The 22,449-nt window shown below is 41.9% G+C and overlaps 1 protein-coding gene across 1 annotated transcript in view; it reads left to right on the top strand.

Annotated features, from left to right (window-relative positions):
• LOC109919653 (voltage-dependent T-type calcium channel subunit alpha-1G-like) overlaps positions 1 to 22,449 on the top strand; it is a 288,516-nt gene that overhangs the window by 104,642 nt on the left and 161,425 nt on the right. The window contains exons 9-10 of the mRNA XM_048610895.1: positions 20,640 to 20,791; positions 21,956 to 22,141. Of these exons, the coding sequence (XP_048466852.1) occupies positions 20,640 to 20,791; positions 21,956 to 22,141 (338 nt within the window). The remainder of the gene's footprint in view (positions 1 to 20,639; positions 20,792 to 21,955; positions 22,142 to 22,449) is intronic.

Below are 22,449 nucleotides of genomic sequence, written 5' to 3'. Positions count from 1 at the left end.
TAGTAGGTAGGAGATGGGGGTGGGGCTTGGGGTGGGAGGAGGGGATAGATGGGAGGCAGGACAGGTTAGGGAGGTGGGGACGAGCTGAACTGGTTTTGGGAGGGGAGATTTTGAAGCTTGTGAAGTCCACATTGATACCATTGGGCTGCAGGGTTCCCAAGCGGAATATGAGTTGCTGTTCCTGTAACCTTCGGGTAGCATCGTTGTGGCACTGCAGAAGACCCAGGATGGACATGTCGTCTGAGGAATGGGAGGGGGAGTTGAAATGGTTCGCGACTGGGAGGTGCAGTTGTTTAGCGCGAACCGAGCGTAGGTGTTCTGCAAAGGGGTCCCCAAGCCTCCGCTTGGTTTCCCCGATGTAGAGGAGGCCACAACGGGAACAGCGGATGCAGTATACCACATTAGCAGATGTGCAGGTGAACATCTCCTTGATGTGGATTAGGAATATCTGTTTTTAGGTGAGTGTGTTGATGGGCTCTGACTTGGCATGATGGTATTCCAAGTGAACTTATTCAATTGATTTGAGAGCTTCCAATCAAAACATGTACTTGAAGTTCAGGCTTTCAAGTTTTATGTGATCTCTCTTCTATATGAAGTCTTTCATGGTGATAGTGTGAAGTGCAAACACAGGAGCACTATCTCCTCAGGGGGCATTAGTAATTCCCCCAGATATTCCATTTTTAACAAGCAAACTTTTTTTCTCTGATTTTGTCTCTAAAATCCTATACTTGATCTTTGCTGCTGATCAAAAACCACAGTCCTCGTCTTGAATTCTAATCAAAAAATGTATGTCCAATCTTTACCAATAACCAAAACTATTTACATAGCACTATTCTCCAATCAAAGACCAGAAACCAAGTCCTTTACTCCAATCAGACCCAGTCCTGACCTCCAATCAAAGCCCATATATCCAATCCTAGACTCCAACAAAAACCCTTTCATATTTTTAGAACAAATTTATAGTAAGACTTTGGGGGATGTGTGACAGGGCTTGTGACCAAAGACAACTTTATTTAAAAGTCCTTCAAGGGGACATTACCTCATGTTACTTGAACATTCAGCTGTTGTTGAGGTATTTCATGCAGAAATGCAATTTACATGTGTCCGTATTGAGGCTCAAAGTTTACTTTATAATCTGCTTAATCCAGTCTGGATGGGACCAGATGCAATATTGACTGGGGCTGCTGTTCATCATCGAGGCATGCGATTCCTTCAGTTTGCAAAATAAAGTCCTGCATATATTGTAACGGTTACACGTATTTCAAAATGTTCTTAAACTTTCTGAGGTTTACCCTCAGTTATTTAGTTAATGAAAGCATTTCAAAATGGCTAAAATCCCTGGATCTAATTTTAACTCTGTGCAGATGAATAGATGTCCATAGAGTTAAATTCTTGTCTGCATCATTCAGTGATACTAATACAGGTTGTCTTATTTCTTTGTTCCTGTGATTGCAGCAGACAGTGGCTATTCCCAGTTTTAACATTGACAGCTATGATGGAAATGGAAATAATAGAAACGACAGGAGACTCCTACTAAATAAACCTGAGTTTAAGAGTCAAGATCACCAGGACATGCTTCAATTTTCTGGACTATTAGTTGCTCCATGACTGTGATTCTTTTAACAATGTCCATGAAAATATTTCAGCCTTGGAGGTTTGCTACCCAGCTGTAAATGATCCAGAATATGGGAAGCCCAACCTCTGAACAAACTCTTGTGACAACAATACTAAACAGCAACAGTGAAGCTATAGTTGTTTTTTATTCACTTGTGGGACATGGGTTTTGCTAGCTGTGCCAGCATTTATTGCCCATCCCTAGATGCCCCTGAGAAGGTGGTGGTAAGCTGAAGTCCATGTGTAGACCCACAATGCTGTTAGGAAGAGAGTATCATGATTTTGACCCCACAACACTGAAGGACCAGCAATATATTTTCAAGTCAGGATGGCGAGTGGCTTGGCGTGGAACTTGCAGGTGGTGGTGTTCCCATTTATTTTCTGCCCTTGTCCTTCTCAATAAAATTGGAAAGTTCTGTCTAAGGAGCCTTGGTGAATTTCTGCAGTGCATCTTGCACATAGATTGTGCAAGACAGTCAGTGTGAATGGAGTGGATGTTTGTTGATGTGGTGCCAATTAAGTGGGCTGCTTTGTCTTTGATGGTGTTAAGTTTCTTGCGTATTGTTTCAGCTGCAGTCATCCAGATAGAGAGGTTGTGAGTTTGGAAGGTGCTATCTGAGGAACCATGGTGAATTTCTGCAATATATCTTATAAGTACTGCTGAACGCTTATGCTGAAGGGAGTGAATATTTGTGGATGTGGTGCCATTCAAGCAGGCTGCTTTGTCCTGGATGGTGTCGAGCTTCTTGAGTGTTGTTGGGGCTGCACTCATCCAGGCAAGTAGGGAGTATTCCACCACACTCCTGACTTGTGCCTTGCAGATGGCAGACAGGCTTTGGAGAGTCAGGAGGTGAGTTACTCAGTGGTGAGTGCATTACAACATATGGAAAATTCCCTTACTGTGTTTTAGATAGCTGTGAAAAAGATCAAGACTGACTTAAAGGTGAGAACATTAGAAGAGGCGACCTCAAATCTGTTGAAGGAGCTGCATTTTGAGAAAATTGCTAAGGTTGAAGAAAGATGTGTAAGGGTTTTGGGGTATTTGAATAATTGGTATATCCTACCTTATCTTGCACAATATGTCAGATTCCAAAACAAAACTTCTAGCTGTTGAAATGTAACTTGAGTTTCTCACCTCTGTGTTCAAACTCCTCTGCATCCTCATTCTCCTTATGACTATACAATTTCTTCAAGATGTGCAGTCCTCCAATTGCTCCTCCAATTTCGAGCATCTTGTGCATCCCTGACACTTTCACTTCACCATTGTTGACCATGCCTTCAGCCATCAAGGCCCTAAACTCTAGAATTTCCATCCTACGGCTCTCCATTTCTCAATATCTCTCCTGTTTTAAACAAAAACTTCTGAAAACCTCTCTCTAATCAAGGGGATATTGTAATGAGGGAGGCAATGGTGTAGCTTGTTACTGGTAATGTTGATTGTTGTAAAAGCCCATCTGAATCAATGATGTCCTTGAGGTAAGGAAATCTGTCATCCTTACCTGGTCTGGTCTACATGTCACCAACACATAACTGGCCTCCAGGGAATGAGAGACGGACAATAAATGCCAGCAAAGCCTACATCTCATGAACAAGTGAAAAATGGTTGCCAATTTTGGCTCAGTATCATTATGTCTGATAAAGTGTCTTGGGACATTTTACTGTGTTAAAGATGCTACATAAATGCAAGATGTTGTTGTTGCATAGTCAATGCACCAATATATTGGAATTGTAGGAGAGAGAGAAAAAAATTCATCTCAACATGAATTTCTGTTATTCTTCCTGAATGGAAAGCAGTACAGGAGGACTGATAAATAACTTCGACTTTCAAACAGAAAGAAACTTTCTAGCCAGAATTCATTGTGACAAAGCAGAATTGTGCCCATGTCTGACTTTCTTTTTTTTTGTTTTTGAAGGGCTTATCCAATTTAGTACAGATGTCAAGGGCTTGTTGGAAGCTCAGAGCCTTTTATCCAAGGGATCCTGTCTGTCAGCGCACTTAATCTTAATCAGTGGCAGCTAAACCTGCGGTGTTTTGTAATTAATCTTATCTTCAGCTGTTCACCTGTATCTCAGGAGTATTATTTTCTTGAAGTAGTTCACATTTCAGCATTGGTTGCTGCACGGACCTTTATATCGACAGGTCCTGACTCTGGGTAGCAGCAGTTCAGGTGTAAGTGAGCAGTCAGCCATACCAGTTATCCAAGGACTCAAATGCCACCGTGAGAATTTGAATCATTTTTTAAAAATCTAGAAATAAACAGCCAGTATCAATAAACGTGACGGCAAAACTGGTTTTATGTAAGAATCCCAGCTGATTCCTTCATTTTTTTCGTTCAATCATGGGATATGAACATCGCTGGTTGACCAACATTTATTGTCCGGCCCTAGCTGCCCTTTGAGAAAGTAGTGGTGAGCTGCCTTCTTGAAACCCTGTAGTCCATTGGCGGTAGGAATGCCCACAATTCTATAAGGATGTGAATTCCAGTATTTTGACCCAGTAAGGGTGAAGGAATGGCAATACTGTTCCAAGTCAAGTTGGTGAGTAGCTTGGAGGGGAACTTGCAGATGGTGTTGTTCCCATGTAGTTACTGCCCTTGTCTTTCCAGATGGTGGAGGTTGTGGGTTTGGAAGGTGCTGTCTGAGTGGCCTTCATGAATTTCTGCAATATATCAGTGATGGAGGGAGTGGATGCTTCTGGATGTGATGCCAATCAAGTGGGCTGCTTTGTTCTGGATGGTGTCAAGCTTCTTGAATGGTATTGGGGCTGCACCCATCCAGGCAACTGGGGAGTATTCTATCACACTCTTGACTTGTGCCTTGTCTTTGGCAGATAGGCTTTGAGGAGTCAGGATGTGGATTACTTGTTGCAGAATTCCCAGCCTCTGACCTGCTCTTGTAGCCACTACAGTTATGTGGCAAGTCAAATTCAGTTCCTAGTCATTGGTAACACCCCAGGATGTTGATAGTGGGAGATTAATTTTCTGCAATTAACCTACCATCCTTATAATTAAAGAGGAATTCCACTCACACAACAGTGTAGTTGATTCTGAAATAATGTTGAAAGGGTCCTAGCTAATCTTGAGTCAAAGAAAATGGGTATAAAGGTGATAAATACCAATCTTACCAACAAAGTCCCTGTGCAGAAAAGAAATTAAATAGGGGAGGATCAATCCTTTATGTATGTTTGAGCCTATCTATTGAGACAGTCGGTGCAAATTGTAACATTCACACACTACGCAGGTGAACACAAGATTTGTTCTTCCATTTCTTGTATTATTCAGTAAGAAACATTTCTTCTTCATCTTCTGCATGATTAGGTTTTGCAGACTGTGGACAGGGTCTTTCTAACACAACCCCAATACTTCTCACTCAGTTCAGTTAGACAGGACACTGATGTGTGATTAAAACAGCTGATAATTCAAGTCGTAGCATTGCAGACTGTGCAATACCAATCGATTTTATAAATGTGTTGCACAAACTGAAATGCACTTACAGAGCCAGTTATATATTGGCTGATGGGTAAAGCAAAAAGTCTTTCCTGATGCTTTGGAAAACTGAAACTGGCACTAGGGTTTGCAGAATATCCCCCAGCAAAATGATTGTCTTCCTACTAATGCAATTAACAGATTTGTACACAACTCAGTCTGAATGGTCTCATCACAGATTCCTTAACATGTATCTCGCTGCCTTGACCATTTTTCTTGTGAGCATTGTCTGTCTCGACTTTGTGGCGCAGTGGGATGTGACCTTGCAATGTTCCATATTATCACCAAAGCTGTCACTTTGATTCTACCCTGTGAAAGGAGCAACACAACAAGAAACTATCAAATCTGTGAATAGAGGCTCCCACATCACCCTCCTCTTTCCTCAGATTTTGGGCTGATTTTTATGCCACTGGGAATAAGCTGACCTGTAGCTGACAATAATGACCTCCATAGTCAAATCAGTGGAGTTAAAGTCAGTGGAATCCATGTGCAGAACTCTGGTGAGACTGAAAACTAGTGACTGCATCGAAATCCAACCATTAAGTCATACAGAGCTGGGAAAAAAATACAATATAGATTTCCAAGAGTGTGGAGGCTTCTGGAGAGTGAGGAAAACTTGGGGTGATTTTGCTTTACCCCTCAACCAACATCTAAATCTGATCTTTTATCTCATTGTCATTTGCTGGCTCTTTCTGTGTTTTAATTGGCTGAGATGTTTTCTACATTACGACAGAAACCAGACTTCATTGGTTATGGTAGTTTGGGACATCATCAAGATGTTGTGTAAATGCAATCCTTTTATTCTTTTCAGTGTTGAGAGGTTATCCAAGAGCTGATTTTACAGAGATTGATGACATAGTTGATGATATGGAATAAATGTATCCAGAAAATTATTTTACACTAAATTGGAAGATTAGGACAAGCTAGTCTTCCAATACAGGTTTCAAATATTAAAAAATACCTTGGAGCTAATATCAAGAAACAAAGAATCCCCAATCCATGAATAGACTAATGTCATTGAAGCCCCTGGCATCATTTCCTAGCCAATAGATTTCTGGAGTGATGAGCTGGGTTGGTGTTTTGCCTTTTCTGCAGGGATACAGAAAATGACAGGAATGTCAATCTTCATCCAGAGCTTTCTTGTCATCTAAAGCAATGAATGTTGAGCAGTCATTAACTTCTTTAATAATATTATTCCCAATCACTGGTTTACCTAACACTGCATGTCAGTAATTGCTATCCATCATCTGACTCACCACTTTCCTTTTTGTTGTTAATAGTGGACTTCCTTGCCCAGTTTTGTTGCTAATTCAGATACAATTATAAAATTCAAATCTGCCTTTCACAATCTGTGTCACAGCTTGTCGTGTTCACAACTTGTCTCCTTCCTAAATCTGCTGATTGTTAGTGTTGCTGAGTTGTTGTGAAAACACTTAATGCTGTGCAAGCACTGACAACATGCATTCAGTCGTGCACGATAATTTCGCTTGTACGGCATTACTACAAACTCATTCCCCCAACTGCTCCTGTGCACTCCTGATGATACCGAACTGCGAAAAGCTGTTTGCAGTCTCTCTCGGCATGGCTATTCTCTGTGTGTGTCATCCTATTCAGTGAGTATTAGCTAACTGCTCGACCATGGGAGCCAGCATCTCCAAACATTCCCTTGCTAGTTGGACCTACCAGTTAACAATCATGTCTGGCTACTCTTTCTAAATTATTTTCCATTTTTGACAACCAGGGGAATTAATGCTGCTCAAAGTAACTCAGTGCTCTGACTGAGATTAACTAACTCACTAGAGAATACAAGACTGTCCTGCATGATTTTTTTTTGATTTATTCTTTCATGGGACATGGATGGCATGGGCAAAGCCAGCATTTGTTGCCCATCCCTATTTGCCCTTGAACTGTTTGGCTTGCCAGAGCATTTCAAAGCATGGTTAAGAGACACCCGTGTGATTATGGAGTCAAAATGCACTCCAGACCAGGTAGAGACAGCAAACCTCCTTCCCTAAAAGACATTAATGAACCATATAGGTATTTACAACAATCACTAATAGTCATCATAGTCACTATGAACGCAACCAGCTTTCAATTCCAGATTTATGAATTGAGTTTTCAACCCTGTGCCCCTAGAATATTAGGCTAAGTCTCTGAATTACTAATCCAGCAACTTTATTACGATGCTACCAACACAACATGACCTCCAACACCAGGGTATTTTTCATGCACTGAGTTTGTACATTTATCACAGTACTTCTTGCTAAATATTGCTTTGCACTTAACGTTTCTCTATTATTCTTTGTGTTTTCCTAAATGATATTCTTTAATGTTTGATTGATGTTGAATTAATCTGGTAATATATCATTTCCCCCGAACTGGTTTGTTTTCTTTTTAAGTTATGAGCTGTACTACTTTCCTAAAAGGGGTTAGTTAGTTCAGCTGGCTGGACAATTGGACAGTAAGAGAGAGTGATGCCAACAGCATGGGTTCAGTTCTTGCACTGGCTAAGGTTACCATGAAGGACTCTCCTCTCACCTGAGGCATGGTAATCCTCAGGTTAAACCACCACCAGTCACCTCTCTTTAGTTATACTATAGTGACTTTACCTTTACCTTACTCTCTGAAACATTATCAGATCTCCGCTGTCAGATGTAAGCCATCAGCGCCAAGTCACAGAATTGTTCTAGCACAGAAGGAGACCACTCAGCCCCTCATGTCTGTGCTGGCTCATTCAAGGAGCAATTCACTTCATGCCACAACCGACCTTTTCCACATCACCCTGCAACTTTTTACGATTCAGGTAGTGGTCCAATTTCCCTTTAAAAGCTTCAATTGAACCTGCCTCTGTCACACCATCAGGCAGAGCATTCCAGATCCCAACCACCCGCTGCACGATAAAGTATTTCCTCGCATTGCCGTTGCTTCTTCTGTTAGTTACCCTATATCTGTGACCCCTTATCTTGATCCTTCCATCACAGCAAAGAGTTTGCTCCCATCTATTCTCTCCAAATCTCTTGTGATTCTGAATACTTCTAAACACTAAAATCAGCCTGGGTCCAATGCACTTAAGACAGCGGGTTTTATTAAAAATAAACTTCAGAAGGACTGGACTTACAATTGGATTTGCTTGAATGGGCTGTATTTTATACATAATTGAGTCAGTGGGTAAATCTGTACAGGCTCGAAACCTTACCTTAATCAGTACATTCAACCATACAACCCTGTAACAGGACAGGGCTTAGGCATGGTCTAACCTCACCCCACTCTAACTAGTTTTGACTCATGGTTTACTCATGATTGAGTGTGGTTAAAAGCATCCCTAATGGAAAGCATTAGCTTAGACTCTATTTGCTGTCTGGACCCTTATGATGCACTGGTATTGTCTCTACCTCTGGGCCAGAAGGCCCAGGTTCAGAGCCCAGATGCTCCAAATCTGTCTTCTGACATGTCTGAACTGGTTGATTAGAAATATCTAGCACTGGTTGCTAAACTCTTTCACGCAGATAATAGCTGGGTGCTGTTATAGACCAGACCAGACACTACCCCTCTCCCAAGTATTGTAAGGAAATAGCCTAGGTGCTAAATTTAAAAATTATTTAAAAGCAAGTGGACGGTGATGTGTTCCAGATGTGATTCAATTGTCCACCCCTAGGCTTTAATCAAAACATACTTTACTTTTACAACATAGTTAAAATACAACAAAAAAGAAGATTGGCATAACTTTACTCTATTGAAACACGTAACAGGATAATGTATTATTTAAACACTAATTATCTACTGTTCTAATATAGGCAGCATCACATAAGCACGCCCTTTGGCAAAAATACGACACAGCAAAAGAGTAATGATTCTCACGTGCTGTCTCTCTCTAGTCCAGAAGGAAGAAACAATCTGCCCCTTTTGATTTTTAAGAGGAAACCTCTCTGTCTAAGGCTTCACTTGGGCACAGAAGCAAAAACCTACTCACCTCACTGATATTAAAATTAAAAGCCATCCTGGGTCTGTGTGAGCCCTGTCCCTGGCCACTCACGATATTTTGTCTCATTGTCTCATTTTCTCTCAGGGACAACTCAAAAGACTGTCTACCACCTGCCTGCCTGAAAAAGACATTTTAGCACCACAACACCCCTCTGAAAGAGAAACAGCACAGACACCTCTCTTAAAGACAGTATTGTGAACCACATTCATCAGATTACATTAAGAAGGAATTGTGCCAATGGCTACATATTTAAGTGAATTACAGACAGCCTGCTCCATCACACTGTAGTGATACTGAGCAATCCATTGCTTTGGACTATGGTCAGTCCGATGATACCTCCCACGTTCTCTTTCACTCCTGTCTGACCAAATATCAGCCCCCACCCTTACAGTAATACCTGTACACTCTACAAATTTCCATCTTCGGCCAACTGTGGACCTCATCTACATGGGACACGTCTTACACTTAGAAGGTTAGGCCCACTCCAGGTCATAATCCAAGCTGGCCCTTCAGTGGAGTGCTGAGGATGGCCTATGTTGTCAGAATGGCCATCTTTCAAACCAAGCATTAAAAGCCCTGTTTTCCTGTTCAGTTGGACCTAAAAATACCCACTGCACAACACCCACATGCTAAGTTGCCCATAGTGTCTAGAGATGTGCAGTCTAGGTGGATCAGCCATGGGAATTGCAGCAGTACAGGGATAAGGTAGTGGGTTGGGTCTGGGTGTGATGCTCTTTGGATGGTCAATGTAGACTCGATGGGCCAAATGGCCTGCTTCCACACTGTATGGATTCTATGATTCCAAACCACACTATCAAGAATGGTTTGACTTCTTATTCATCTTATTTTCCCCTTTGTGGGATCTTGCTGCGCAGTAATGGGCAGCCATGTTTGTCCATATAACACTTCAAGAGCTCTTTCAACGTGAAAGTCATTGAGATGTTCAAAGGTAATGGCATTCAAAGGCAAGATTTATTGTTTCTTCTTTAAGACAAGAGGCTACCTCAGCGACAATGGGTTCCTCCTGTGGACTGGTAACACCCCAGCTCTACTTCTCTGCCTTGAGACTGAGCACCACTGTCCCATGAAGCTGTTTGTCCACCATGTGATGGATGGGCCTGTACTGTTTCCAATCTGATATTATCCTGCGTGATTCAAACAATTTCCGCATTGTGACCCTAATTTCACCTCTATTTCTAGCTGCTCTCTCTCGGAATAAACTCATCAGAGTCAAACTTCAGGGTCCATTTTGAGTCAAGCTTCAAAGCCAATATTAAATTTATCACAAAGACCACCTCTTTCCACCTCTAACTTCAACTCACTCAGTATGTCTTTATCAAGAGTGACAACTTCAAAATCTCCATACCAGACTGTGAAACTGAACCCTATAATTTTCCAGCATTGTCCAGACTTCAGCCCATTATACCAGAGTGAGCTCAGTGTCCCTATTCCCTATTTGCATTGACCTCCACTGCTGGTGCATACCACAATGTAATACGTTGAAAATCTAAGCACATGTTTAAAAAAAACCCTTAAATGACTTTTATTCACTATGAGCTTGGAGCAGGATATCCTTGGCAGCAGTGCAGAATGATGCATCAATGAAAAAGAAACTTTATCTGTGTATGAAACAGGCTACGATCAACTCCTATTCAAGATGATGTTTACCATGACTAAATCCCCCAGTTCTGGTGTGTCTGTGCCCTTCACGGTCCTCAGGGTCCACTGATGTGGAGGTGCCGGAGTTGGACTGGGGTGGACAAAGTTAGAAGTCACATGACACCAGGTTATAGTCCAATAGGTTTGTTCGAAGCCACAAGCTTTCAGAGCACAAATCCATCACCTGACGAAGAAGCTTCTGATTTTAATCCCACTGACAAAGCCTTCACACTGCTCAGTCCTACTGTGCTGTTCACCACTCAAATCCCTTTCACTCATAGAATTCCTACAGTGTGGAAGCAGGTTTTCAGCCTATTGAATCTGCACCAAACTTTTGCAGAGCATTCCACCCAGACTCAATCCCTGCCTTATTCCTGTAACCCTGCATTCTCCATGGCTAACCCACTTAGCCTGCACATCCCTGGACACTACGGGTAATTTAGCATGGTCAATCCACCTAACCTGCACATCTTTGGACTGTGGGAGAAACCAGAGCACCCAGAGGAAACCCGGGGAGAACGTGCAAACTCCACACAGATTGTCACCTGAAGGTGGAATCAAACCCTGGTCCCTGGTGCTGTGAGGCAACAGTGCTAACCACTGAGCCACTGTGCCTCCCCACTTGTTCCCTCCACATTAAAAATATCTTCTTTAAAGACAGTGAGACTAACCACTCCACTGGATATTTTTAGTGATTCTTACTGCAGATCCTGTATGTTAAAGGTGCTTTATGAATGTAATATGCTGTTATTTTCTGTCCACAGCAATGTTAGTATTTTGCCTGTTTCACGAGTCTGTTCAAACGCTCCCTTGTCTTTAAGAGTCTTTGCTCTAAAATTGGTTGATGACAGTTAATCTCACCTGTTGTGGAGTGGGGAAGAATGTTACTTTTCTATCACTCCATGATGTGGAGTTTGGCACCATGTAATGGACTTCTCTTTGACTGTCACAGAAGCCACAGCTTGTAATTAAGTTCCTCGGTTTCTAGTGTTGTGCTAATTCTGGAAGCAGATTGTCAGCACCCTTCCACACACTTCCAAAGCCCGAAAATCATTGTGAGGAATAATCCTAAACCAGCTTATCTCAGCACTTTACACTAAGGATATGAGACCATTTCCATATTAGTACTAGGCTCACTTCTCTCCTCCTATCATTCGCATTGAGTGTCTCAAGTTTTTCCACATCGCCGTTATCTATTCTGGGTTTTAGAATAGGTGTATGAAGCAATAATCAATATGTACAACTTGGTGATTAGCCCAATTTCAGTTCATTTTGCCAGCAGTTATTTAAGTGAATCATTTGGTTATATTGCTCCAGCTCCCTCCCCCCACCCCAGGGAAAATATAACTTTCTCTGTATTCGGAACATGCTTTGTGTTAAATGGGATAAACATTGAACAGACCTCACATCTGGGCATCCATGAGGCGCTGTGGGCCATCAACAGCAGCAGAATTGTACTCCAGCACAATCTGTAACCTCATGGCCCGGCATATCCCCCACTCAACCATTACCATCAAGCCAGGGGATCAACCCTGGTTCAATGGAGAGTGCAGGAGGACATACCAGGAGCAGCACACCAAAAAACCAGGTATAAACCTGGTGAAACTAACAAATAGGACTACTTGTGTGCCAAACAGCATAAGCAGCAAGTTTAGACAGAACTAAGCAATCCCACAACCAATGGATCAGATCTCAGCTCTGCAGTCCAGCCGCATCCAATTGTGAATGATGGTGGACAATTAAGCATCTCACTGGAGAAGAAGACTCAACAATGTCCCAATCCTCAATAATAAGGGAGACCTGCACATCTGTGCAAATGATAAGGCTGAAGCATTCGCAGCAATCTTCAGCCAGAAGTGCCAAGTGGATGATCCATCTCAGCCTCTTCCAGTGGTCCCCAGCATTACAGATACCAGTCTCAGCCAATTCGATTCACTCCACGTGATATCAAGAAACATTTGGAGACACTGGATACTGCAAAGGCTACGGGTCCTGACAACATTCCAGCAATAGTACTGAAGATCTGTGTTCCACAACTTGCCGCTCCCCTAGCCAAGCTGTTCCAGTACAGTTACAACACTGGTATCTACCCGACAATGTGGAAAATTGCTCAAGTATGTGCTAATCAAGCCAGACAAACCAATCCAACCAACTACTGCCCCATCAGTCTACTCTCGATCATCAGTAAAGTGATGGAAGGTGACATCAACAGTGCTATCATACAGCACCTGCTCAGCAGTAACCTGCACCCACCTCCAGCCATTCCCATCACCCTTCTCACTGGTGTGTCTGCCTGCTCAGCCCTGCACGAGCCCCACACATACCTTCCATTTCCCAATATAACAGCTTCGCTACCAGCAGTGGCCAGCTTTCCCAGCGGTGCTGGCATTCCGAGAGAACCATTGACATGGGATCGGCCAGCAGTCCACTGAAGTGGGACCTAATGTATCTGAGAGGCAGAATTCCTGTCTCAAATCAATCTACGGTCAATGGCTAGGGAGCTTAGATATCAGTGACATTGAGAATTTCAGTGTTCACGACTGGAGAATTGAAGTATTGAAGATAAAAATAAGTTGAGTATTTTAATTCAGGTGCTTCAAATGGACAACAACAAATATGAATTGGACCATAACCCTTGCTTTGGACAGTAATGGCTGAAGATGTACAGGTCTACAAGCAAAAAGTGTGGGAATGCCTTTGGATAAATTGCTCTTTCAACATGCTGGTAAAGACACAGTGAGCCAAATGGCCTTTTGTTGAGCTGTAGCCAGTCTGTTGTTCTATTCCTGAACATTAAGTTCAGGTGCAATTCAGTCTCGATGGTGGATGTGCTAATCTGAAAAGTGTCTGTGCTGCATTGTTTATTGTTGATTGATCAGCCTGGCTCGCAAGTGGATATCAAAAGGCTGTCCTACGTCTGGCCTCGAGACCTTGAGATGGGGTGACACTGGCAGGACAACCCGCGGATATGTATCTTGCTGGTAGCTGGTTGAGCTCCAAGAGTTATATTGTGCAGACTTGGATGGTCTGTCTATTCCTCTGGACTAGCAGTGAGGGGGCAGTAGATTGTGTCACAATGGGAATTCCGTATTCACAAACAGAAACCAAGTGATGAGTATCAATTTGACCAAAACTCCTTGATCACCCAAAGCTAGACTGAAGGTGAGTGTTCTTCATCAAGTGAGAGGTAGTGGGTTCACATATCATATGCATTACACCCAGGGTTCGCACATTGGAGATTTGCTGGTAAATGAGCAGCTGAGGTTATCTTAGATGTGTTGTTTGTTTGAGCACACCATAATTACCTTACCTAATTTTAGTTATATGTCTATAATGTAAAACATAGCCCCAAAACATTGAAGAGATTTCAAGGAGATGGAACTGAATAGTGTGTGATGGCTCCTGCAAACTTGGCTTGTTGTCAGTGCCCATTTATGTTTGGCAGTTAATTGTCATTGATGAAATAAATCTTAAGAAACAATAAGACTGCCAAGGCCTATTCATACTCAGTCATGAAGATGTACTGTGATACACTCACACTGAATATAACAATACACAGATTGTGCTACTTACAGGCTTAACGTCCAAACTAATTGGTGCAAAGTAAACTTATGCAAATTTGCTCTTTTGTCTATCTTAAACCAGAAAAGGCTCCACCAAAACATGACTGTCTACCAGCTAAAGGAACCTTCGAACAACTGAGATTGTTTCACCAGTCAGTGAATTGTTCAATAAGTACAAATAAGAAAGCTTGTCTTTGGATTACAACAATCTGTCATTTAAAGGAACTGTTGAAAGAAAAGTTTGTACAATTGGGCCTATTAACCTGCCCTTGCATCATGCCTAAACACCACCTACTTGGCTCAATCTCAAATTTTGTACGATTACATTGTTGCAAGCACCTTGAGATATTTTACTAAGTTAAGGTGCCATATAAATGCAAACTGCTGCTCACTCAAAGCACTTGATTAACAACTGAGAATATGGTCATGTGATAATGAGAAGTTTCAATGTGTTGATGAAATTAGCAATATCAAGTAGCCTATCACAACATCAGTGCCTTAGCAATACTCTGTTGAGGCCCAACTTTCTTAACAACAGCAATTGGTCTATAACTATGTCAGCAGTTTACTACAATGTATCAGTATGGCCAGGTATCAACTCAGCTTGATCATTTCAATAAGGTTCTGTAGATCTGTAGCCTCCAACGCACTTTCTTCATCAAAGTCCATCACTTTGACCCTAAAGTTGCTGTACATTCAAAGAATTGGCCAGCCTTAATCCTCTAATTTAGTTTTCCCAATGGAAGGGTAAAAAATTGGACCAATCCAGCCAGAATATTTTTAGGGAGTAGGCAGGTGAGAGAGATTAAGATCCAAGAACCTCATGTCATGGATAAAACAAAGCGGATTTCAAAAATCTGAATAAAATTGGCTGTAAACACACTTAGTCTGTTTTTTTTTAACAATCATAGTATGGAAGCAGGCCATTCAGCCCATCGAGTCTCACTGATCCTCCAAAGAGCATCCCACCCAGACCTACCTCACTATCCTATCCATGTAAACTGGAATGTCCCACGGCCAATCCACCTAACCTGCACATCCTTGGACTATGGGAGGAAACCAGAGCACCCAGAGGAAACCCCTACAGACACAGGGAGAATGTGGAAACTCTACACAGACAGTTGTCGGAGGGTGGAATCTAACCCAGTGCTGTGAGGCAACAGTGCTAACCACTGAGCCATTGTACCACCTCAATTTTGCTGGCCTTTTTATTAATTGGTGACTTTTCTCAGTTATATGAAACATTGGCCACCTTTTTACTGTAACATGCTAGGAATGCTGGGTTTATACCTGAACAATATTGCAGTCTTGTCACTCCAGCGGAGATGAAATCAGGTAGGGCGTATTGGCATTATTGCTGCTCCCTCATCCACCCTGCCCCATTCTCAACAAATTAGGATAGACATGGCCACTATGGTGCCGGATATGATATTGCTAACTTGTCTTCGCTGTGTCATGACTCATTGTTAATGCTGAGATACCTGCTCTCTGTCTGTTTATGCTTCTAAAAGACGACAAGCCCTGCAGAAAGGTACCAACACACATCAGCCGACTCGTACGTAAACACTCAATCTGCAAAGAGAGGTGCACTGATCCCACTGCCAAATAAATCATTCCCATCTGTAGAAAGGCCATGTTAGCAAACCTGACACGAATGCCAGAAGTCAAGGCCAGGTTAACTTGAAGTCAGGGTGGGTTCTTCGACGTGGTGTATCACCTAATAACTGGTGCTGAATGAAACAGGACATGCCAAAGAGATCAGCAGCTGAGCTTCCATATGTGCAAGGATGCCAACCACCATGTCTGCAAGCCCTGGCACATCTACCTAACAATAATCACGTGACACTATTTCAGGGATACATATTAATGATACACATTCAAAATAATGCCAGGCAATCTATTCCCATCTACCTAAAAGTATCCAGGTTCTCATCCAAAAGACAGCACCTCCAATAGCACAGCTTTCTCCAGTGTGGCACTGCAGTACAGTTTAGACTGCAGAGTGGTCAGGCTTACACCACAGTGTAAAGAAAGTCAAATTAGGACTTCATTGATGTACATACAGTATTAAAATATGTCGTTTAAAATATATAATATTGAAGAAGCCTGTCTGCAATATGTTCAAATTCAGTCAAATTTGTAGAAAAGGCCATAATTTTCAGCAAGTTTTAAAATAAAATGATTGAATAAATTTTGTTACTCAAATATTTCAAGCTGTCTGCCAATTTATAAAGTAGCGACAATTGAGAACATTTAAAATTAAAATGAATGCTTGGAAAGAAAGACTGGACAAGCACAATATGCAGTAAAGGGTTAATTATGCTTTTACTCTAAAGTTAACTACTGAACATGTGTGGTAAGGAGTTACACCATCGTGAGATCAGATCGCATGGAACTGAAGCCTGAGTCTGTAGGGTGTCAGCAGGATGTCGTCTCTGACCTGCCTTGTACATTCTTATGTTTAATAAAAACCTGTTAATGTTGACTCACAAGAGTGTAGACTTCACCTTCCTACACATGTAACGACTAACTAAATTTCATGTTTTTATAAAAACCAAAAGAACTGCGGATGCTGTGAATCAGGAACAAAAGCCGAAGATGCTGGAAAAGCTCAGCAGGTCTGGCAGCATCTGTGAAGAAAATATCAGAAATAATGTTTCAGATCCAGTGACCTTTACTCAATTCTGACCCGTAACGTTAACTCTGATTTTTCTCTTCACGGATGCTGCCAGACCTGCTGAGCTTTTCCAGCAACTTCTGTTTTTATTCATCTTTTTATGTTGTTTTTGCGAAGAGCAACGATTATAGATGCACCCTGGGATAGATAAAGCGCCATAATTTACTTCCAACTCCTGAAAGTAATTGAAGAGCAAACAAAAATATTAATTCAACTTTACAATTTCAGTTTATACAACGCAGAGAAGTTGCACTTCCATTTCCTCAGAACATCACTCTTGTTGATTTGCCCTTCAAACCACCATTTCTCTGATTTTAAAAGGACCCATTTGTTGCTACTTTGTTAACCAGCGATCATCATCTAAGAGGCTTGTTGTATATTTCTGCAATGAATGTTGTGTACACTCAATTTGAAAGAAGTATCAGACTCTCAATAATTAGTAGTCACGTGACTCTTCGATTCAGAGAACACACGGAAGTAGTCCAAGTGAGGTAAACCTTTATTTATTGATTAAAGTTCTTCATCAAGGCTGTTTGATTAACTCTCTTTTGCAAAACGGATTTAATGAGCAGCACAGCACTTAACAAAAAATTCATGAGGTACATGCCTTATATGCTTAGACACGTGCTTTCAGCCTGCTGCAGGGTCCTGTGGAGGAGTTTTCGAATGTTTTCTGTGTTTTAATGAATCCAGCATTAATAGCACCAACAGGCAGCAACGCAAGATTTCAAAACTAAATTTCAGTTCCATCTGGGAGGCTGAAAATGTTACATATGCATATTAATCAATCAAAACTTTCTAGCTGATTAAAGGTTTAACAGCACCTTAGGTTTGTTTAATGCATCTTCATCAGTTGTGCGAGCCTTTGGTCTTTTACTTATAAATTCTGTGTTCTGTCTACTTCTTTCTCACTTCACTTGACGAAGGGGCTACGCTCCGAAAGCTTGTGTTTTCAAATAAATCTGTTGGACTATATCCTGGTGTTGTGTGACTTCTGACCTCGTTTGAAAAAGGAACTGAGAGTTTGGGGAATCTGAGCTGATGAAACATCAGTTGATGTTTTCAGCTTTGGACTTAGATCCAAACTTTGCCAGGATAATTAAAGTCACACCTACAATGTACTTATTTCAGTGTTCTTTCTATCATTTCTTTCTGACTCATGTTCATTTATAAATATTTGATGTCTTCTTTTTAACCTTTTAATTGCACTTCACATTTTCTCCTTGAGGAACTAGAGACTTAGAAGATGGTGAGGGTGAAATTGTTCTACTTTAGCAACACTAGAAAGGATGATAATGAGATAGCCAACCTTTTTTAATACGGTACCCAATTTTCATTTGAAGTTAATGGAAAAGAATGTTATGCATGATATAAAACGGACTACCAATTCACCATAAGTATGTTTCACAGTATCAGGGGGACCTTGGTGTGCATGTACACTAGTCTCTTAAGGTATCAGGACAGGTGGATGTAGTGGTTAAGACATATAGTATACTTGCCTTTAGTAGTCAAGGCATAGATTTAAGAGCAGGGAGGTTATGCTGGAGCTATATAAAATGTTGATTAGGCCATAGCTACAGTATTATGTGCAGTTCTGGAATCCACATTATAGGAAGGATGTGATTGCATTGGTGAGTGTGCAGAGGAGATTTACCAGGTTGTTGGCTGGGCTGGAGACTTTCAGTTATGAAGAGAGATTGGATAGGGTTGTTGTTCTTAGAGCAGAGGAGACTGAGAGGGGACATGATTGAGATTTACAAAATTACGAGGGGCTTTAGATAGGGATCAATTATCAGAGGGCATAGATTTAAGATAAAGGGCAGAAGGTTTAGAGGAGATGTGAAAAAAACTCTTTTTCACCAAGAGGGTGGTGGAGAATCTGGAACTCACTGCCTGTAAGGGTGGGAGAGGCAGAAAGCTTCAAAACTCTGATGGTACACTTGAGATGCCAAGGTGTACAAGAACTATGAGCCAAGTGCTGGAAAATGGCATTGGAATAGTTAGGTGGCTGTTTTGACTGTCACGGATGTGAGAAGCCAAACAGCCTATTCCTGTGCCGTTCATCTCTGTGACCCTTTCTGAACTCTACAAGTGCATGTTATTAAATGATCTTCAAGCTTAAGAGACGAGCTGACCATCAATGGGTATTTATACTTCCCGATAGATTCTAGATTCACTCACTCACCAAAGCTGAGGATGAAAATTTCAGACGAGACTGAGATAGGAATGTTCAGTTGGTTTGCCTGGTTTTAGAAGAAGGGAAAGTCAATTCATGTTCCCATTTCTAATAATCAACCCCATGGTGTTTGCCTGCCTTCTACATAGCACAATAGGGGAGAGGGGGAGAAACACCAACAAGACAGAAACAGAGCATTTTGTTAGAGTCATTGAGTCACACAGCATGGAAACAGACTCTTTGGTCCAACTCATCCATGCTGACCAAGTTTCCTAAACTGAACTAGTCCCATTTGCCAGCATTTGGCCCATATCCCTCTAAACCCTTCCTATTCATGTACGCACCCAGATACCTTTTAAATGTTGTAATTGTACCATCCTCCACCACTTTCTCTGGCAGCTCATTCCACACACACGCCACCCTCTATGTGAAAAAGTTGCCCCTTAGGTCCCTTTTAAATCTTTTCCCTCTCACCTTAAACCTCTTGTTTTGGACTTCCCTACTCTGTGGAAAAAGACCTTGGCTATTCACCCTATCCATGTCCCTCACAATTTTATAAATCTCTGTAAAGTCACCCCTCAGCCTCCTACACTTCAGGGAAAGAATCCCCAGCCTGTTCAGCCTCCATTTAGCTCAAACCTTCCAATCCCAGTAACATCAGTGTAAATCTTTTCTACACCCTTTCTTCACATATTGGTAATGAACCTTCGATTTAGTACATGCATAGCACCAACCCATTCCCCTGCACTTGATTCACAACTCAAATACCTAACTACAGTTTGTGGTCAAAGCAGATGATAGCAGAGAGAAAGATAATATAGAGTAAATGGATTTTAATTTCTAATGGAATTCACCTATTATGCCTGCACTGGCTTGTTAAATGAGCATCATTACCCAGTGCCAATCTTCTGCTTTTACCCCATACCCTTGCACATTATTTTTATCCAGATAATTACCCAACTCCCTCTTGCAATGCTTCAATTGAACCTGCCTCTACCACATGGTCCAGGCAGTGCATTCCTGAATGCTCATTGAATGTGAAGATTTTTCTCACATTACCTTTGCTTCTTCCAGATGAGACCAGTTTAATGTGGGATTTAAGTGTCTCTCTCAGCTGGTTCCAAAGGTCTTAGCTGGGATGAATCTTTTGGTCAGGGTATTTTCTACTGAGCAGGGGTGTTACTGGGCACTGTGTCACTGGTCTTCAGGAAGAACATAGGGATTTGAAGAATTTGTGCTGATGTAATGTGCTGTTGGAATGTTAAGACATATTGTTGAGACAGATTAGAGAGGGCTTTATTCTACATGTAACCACACCACTTTTCATTGAAGGATAGCACTTAAAACAAATGCTGTACCCACATCCTTCACTTGCAAAAAGAAAACAGCTCCCAAGCAAAAATAAAGCAGAGCCTGGAAGCTGGGCTAGACACAAACATTTATCCTGTTTTCATTTTGATGTATTTTTCATTTTCTTTTTCAGCCAGAAGAGCTCACGAACGCCCTGGAGATCAGCAATATTGTCTTCACCAGCCTGTTTGCACTGGAAATGCTTCTGAAGATCCTGGTGTATGGACCATTTGGCTACATCAAGAATCCTTACAACATTTTCGATGGCATCATTGTCGTCATCAGGTAAATTGTCAAGGAGATGCAAAATCCGGTCCTGAAGGCATCAAACAGTAAAGTATCACCTGTGGAGATCTTTGAAAAGACGAGCATTAGAAAGTAAATATCAGCAGAAATATAAACTAGGCTGACCATTGTCCATTTTACATTCTTGTACAAAATCAAACTCTAACCCCCCGGCTCTTCCTTTCCTGAATCCTTCATTTCCTCTCTTTTTCTTGGTTTATACATTCCCTCTCTCGCATCCTTTACAGAAACCAGTATGGTCAACTTACAGGATGCTTTCTACTTCAGGGGATACCCATTGCACAATAAGACATAAAGCAGACAGAAAGTATCGAAATTGCTCAGTAGCTGTCTGCCAGGATGAGATCCTTTCCAGGTTTTGGAATGGCAATGATTTTTGCTGCATTTCACACTGCGGGATGGAGTTTGCGCTGATGATCCTGGGCACCCATCTCATGAAGTTCACCACACACTCAGCATAACTGAGTCTCTCCACTCAACACCTCTCACCTGGCTTCCCACACTTGCAAACATCAAAGTCCCACACCTCTGGCAACTGATGAAAACCCACAAGCTGGTTGAAACCATTAGTGCTGCCCGTCATTTGCCCAATCCGTGATGACCTACTGACCGTCTCAGCACCCGAAAGCCAGCAGGATGCCTTTCAGTCAAGGAATGGCAGACATGGGAAGCCACTAACAAGTTCCTTGTGACAAAGCCCATGTTTTGAATGGCAGACTTTAAACTTCCACAGGGAGCGCGGTCCTTGTTAAACAGGTTAAGGAAGAGTCAGGACACGTGTGCAGCTGACCTCCAGCACTGGGACCCCAGTGAAAAGCCCTTTGACTCTTGTGGACAGACATCAACAATGCTGCACATTACTGAGCAGTGTCCCCTCTATGTATTGATGAGACCCTTCACCTTAATCTAAACAAATGAAGAGGCCAACACTTAACTGCAAGGAATTGATTCTCTGCCAGTTCTGTACATTACATTTGAGAGTCCAACTTTCTGAATTAACTAGAGCCCCAGTTTCTGCATTTGCACTCGTTAAAATGTCTGCCCGTTACCAGGTTCAAGTGTTGAATGGTAATTGATTACAAGTTCTCAGACTAATGTTACGCCCCTCATTTAATTTGATTCGCCTTTCTCTGCTCCTCCCAGTGTGTGGGAAATTGTAGGACAGCAAGGTGGGGGCCTGTCGGTGCTGCGGACCTTCCGCCTGATGCGAGTACTGAAATTGGTGCGGTTCATGCCAGCCTTGCAGCGCCAGCTGGTGGTCCTGATGAAGACGATGGACAACGTTGCCACCTTCTGCATGCTGCTGATGCTTTTCATCTTCATCTTCAGGTGAGTGCGAGGCAATATTTTCTCAAGCAAAACTCCAGAGCCTTTGAGCACACTGGAAAACCTCATTGGAGGAGCAGGGCAGAGAGGTAAATGAGGAAGGGTATACTCACAGCCTGCCATTTCAATCAATGGGTGGGAAATTACACAGGTTCCCCTCCCAACATGCAATCCTCCCTGCCTCCTGTTCTTCTCTGTGTTCCACCCAGATGATGCTTTATACTAAAGCCATTCACCATTTGGCAATTTTGAGGGGTCAAAGCAATAGGAAAATAAATACAAAAATGAATGGAGTTGGCAAATATGCCATT

Source organism: Rhincodon typus, chromosome 23, assembly GCF_021869965.1.
Source record: "Rhincodon typus isolate 14 chromosome 23, sRhiTyp1.1, whole genome shotgun sequence".
In the NCBI taxonomy this organism is placed as follows: domain Eukaryota; kingdom Metazoa; phylum Chordata; class Chondrichthyes; order Orectolobiformes; family Rhincodontidae; genus Rhincodon; species Rhincodon typus.
Note: the sequence above shows the minus strand (reverse complement) of the source record. Positions and strands in the feature narration are given on the sequence as shown.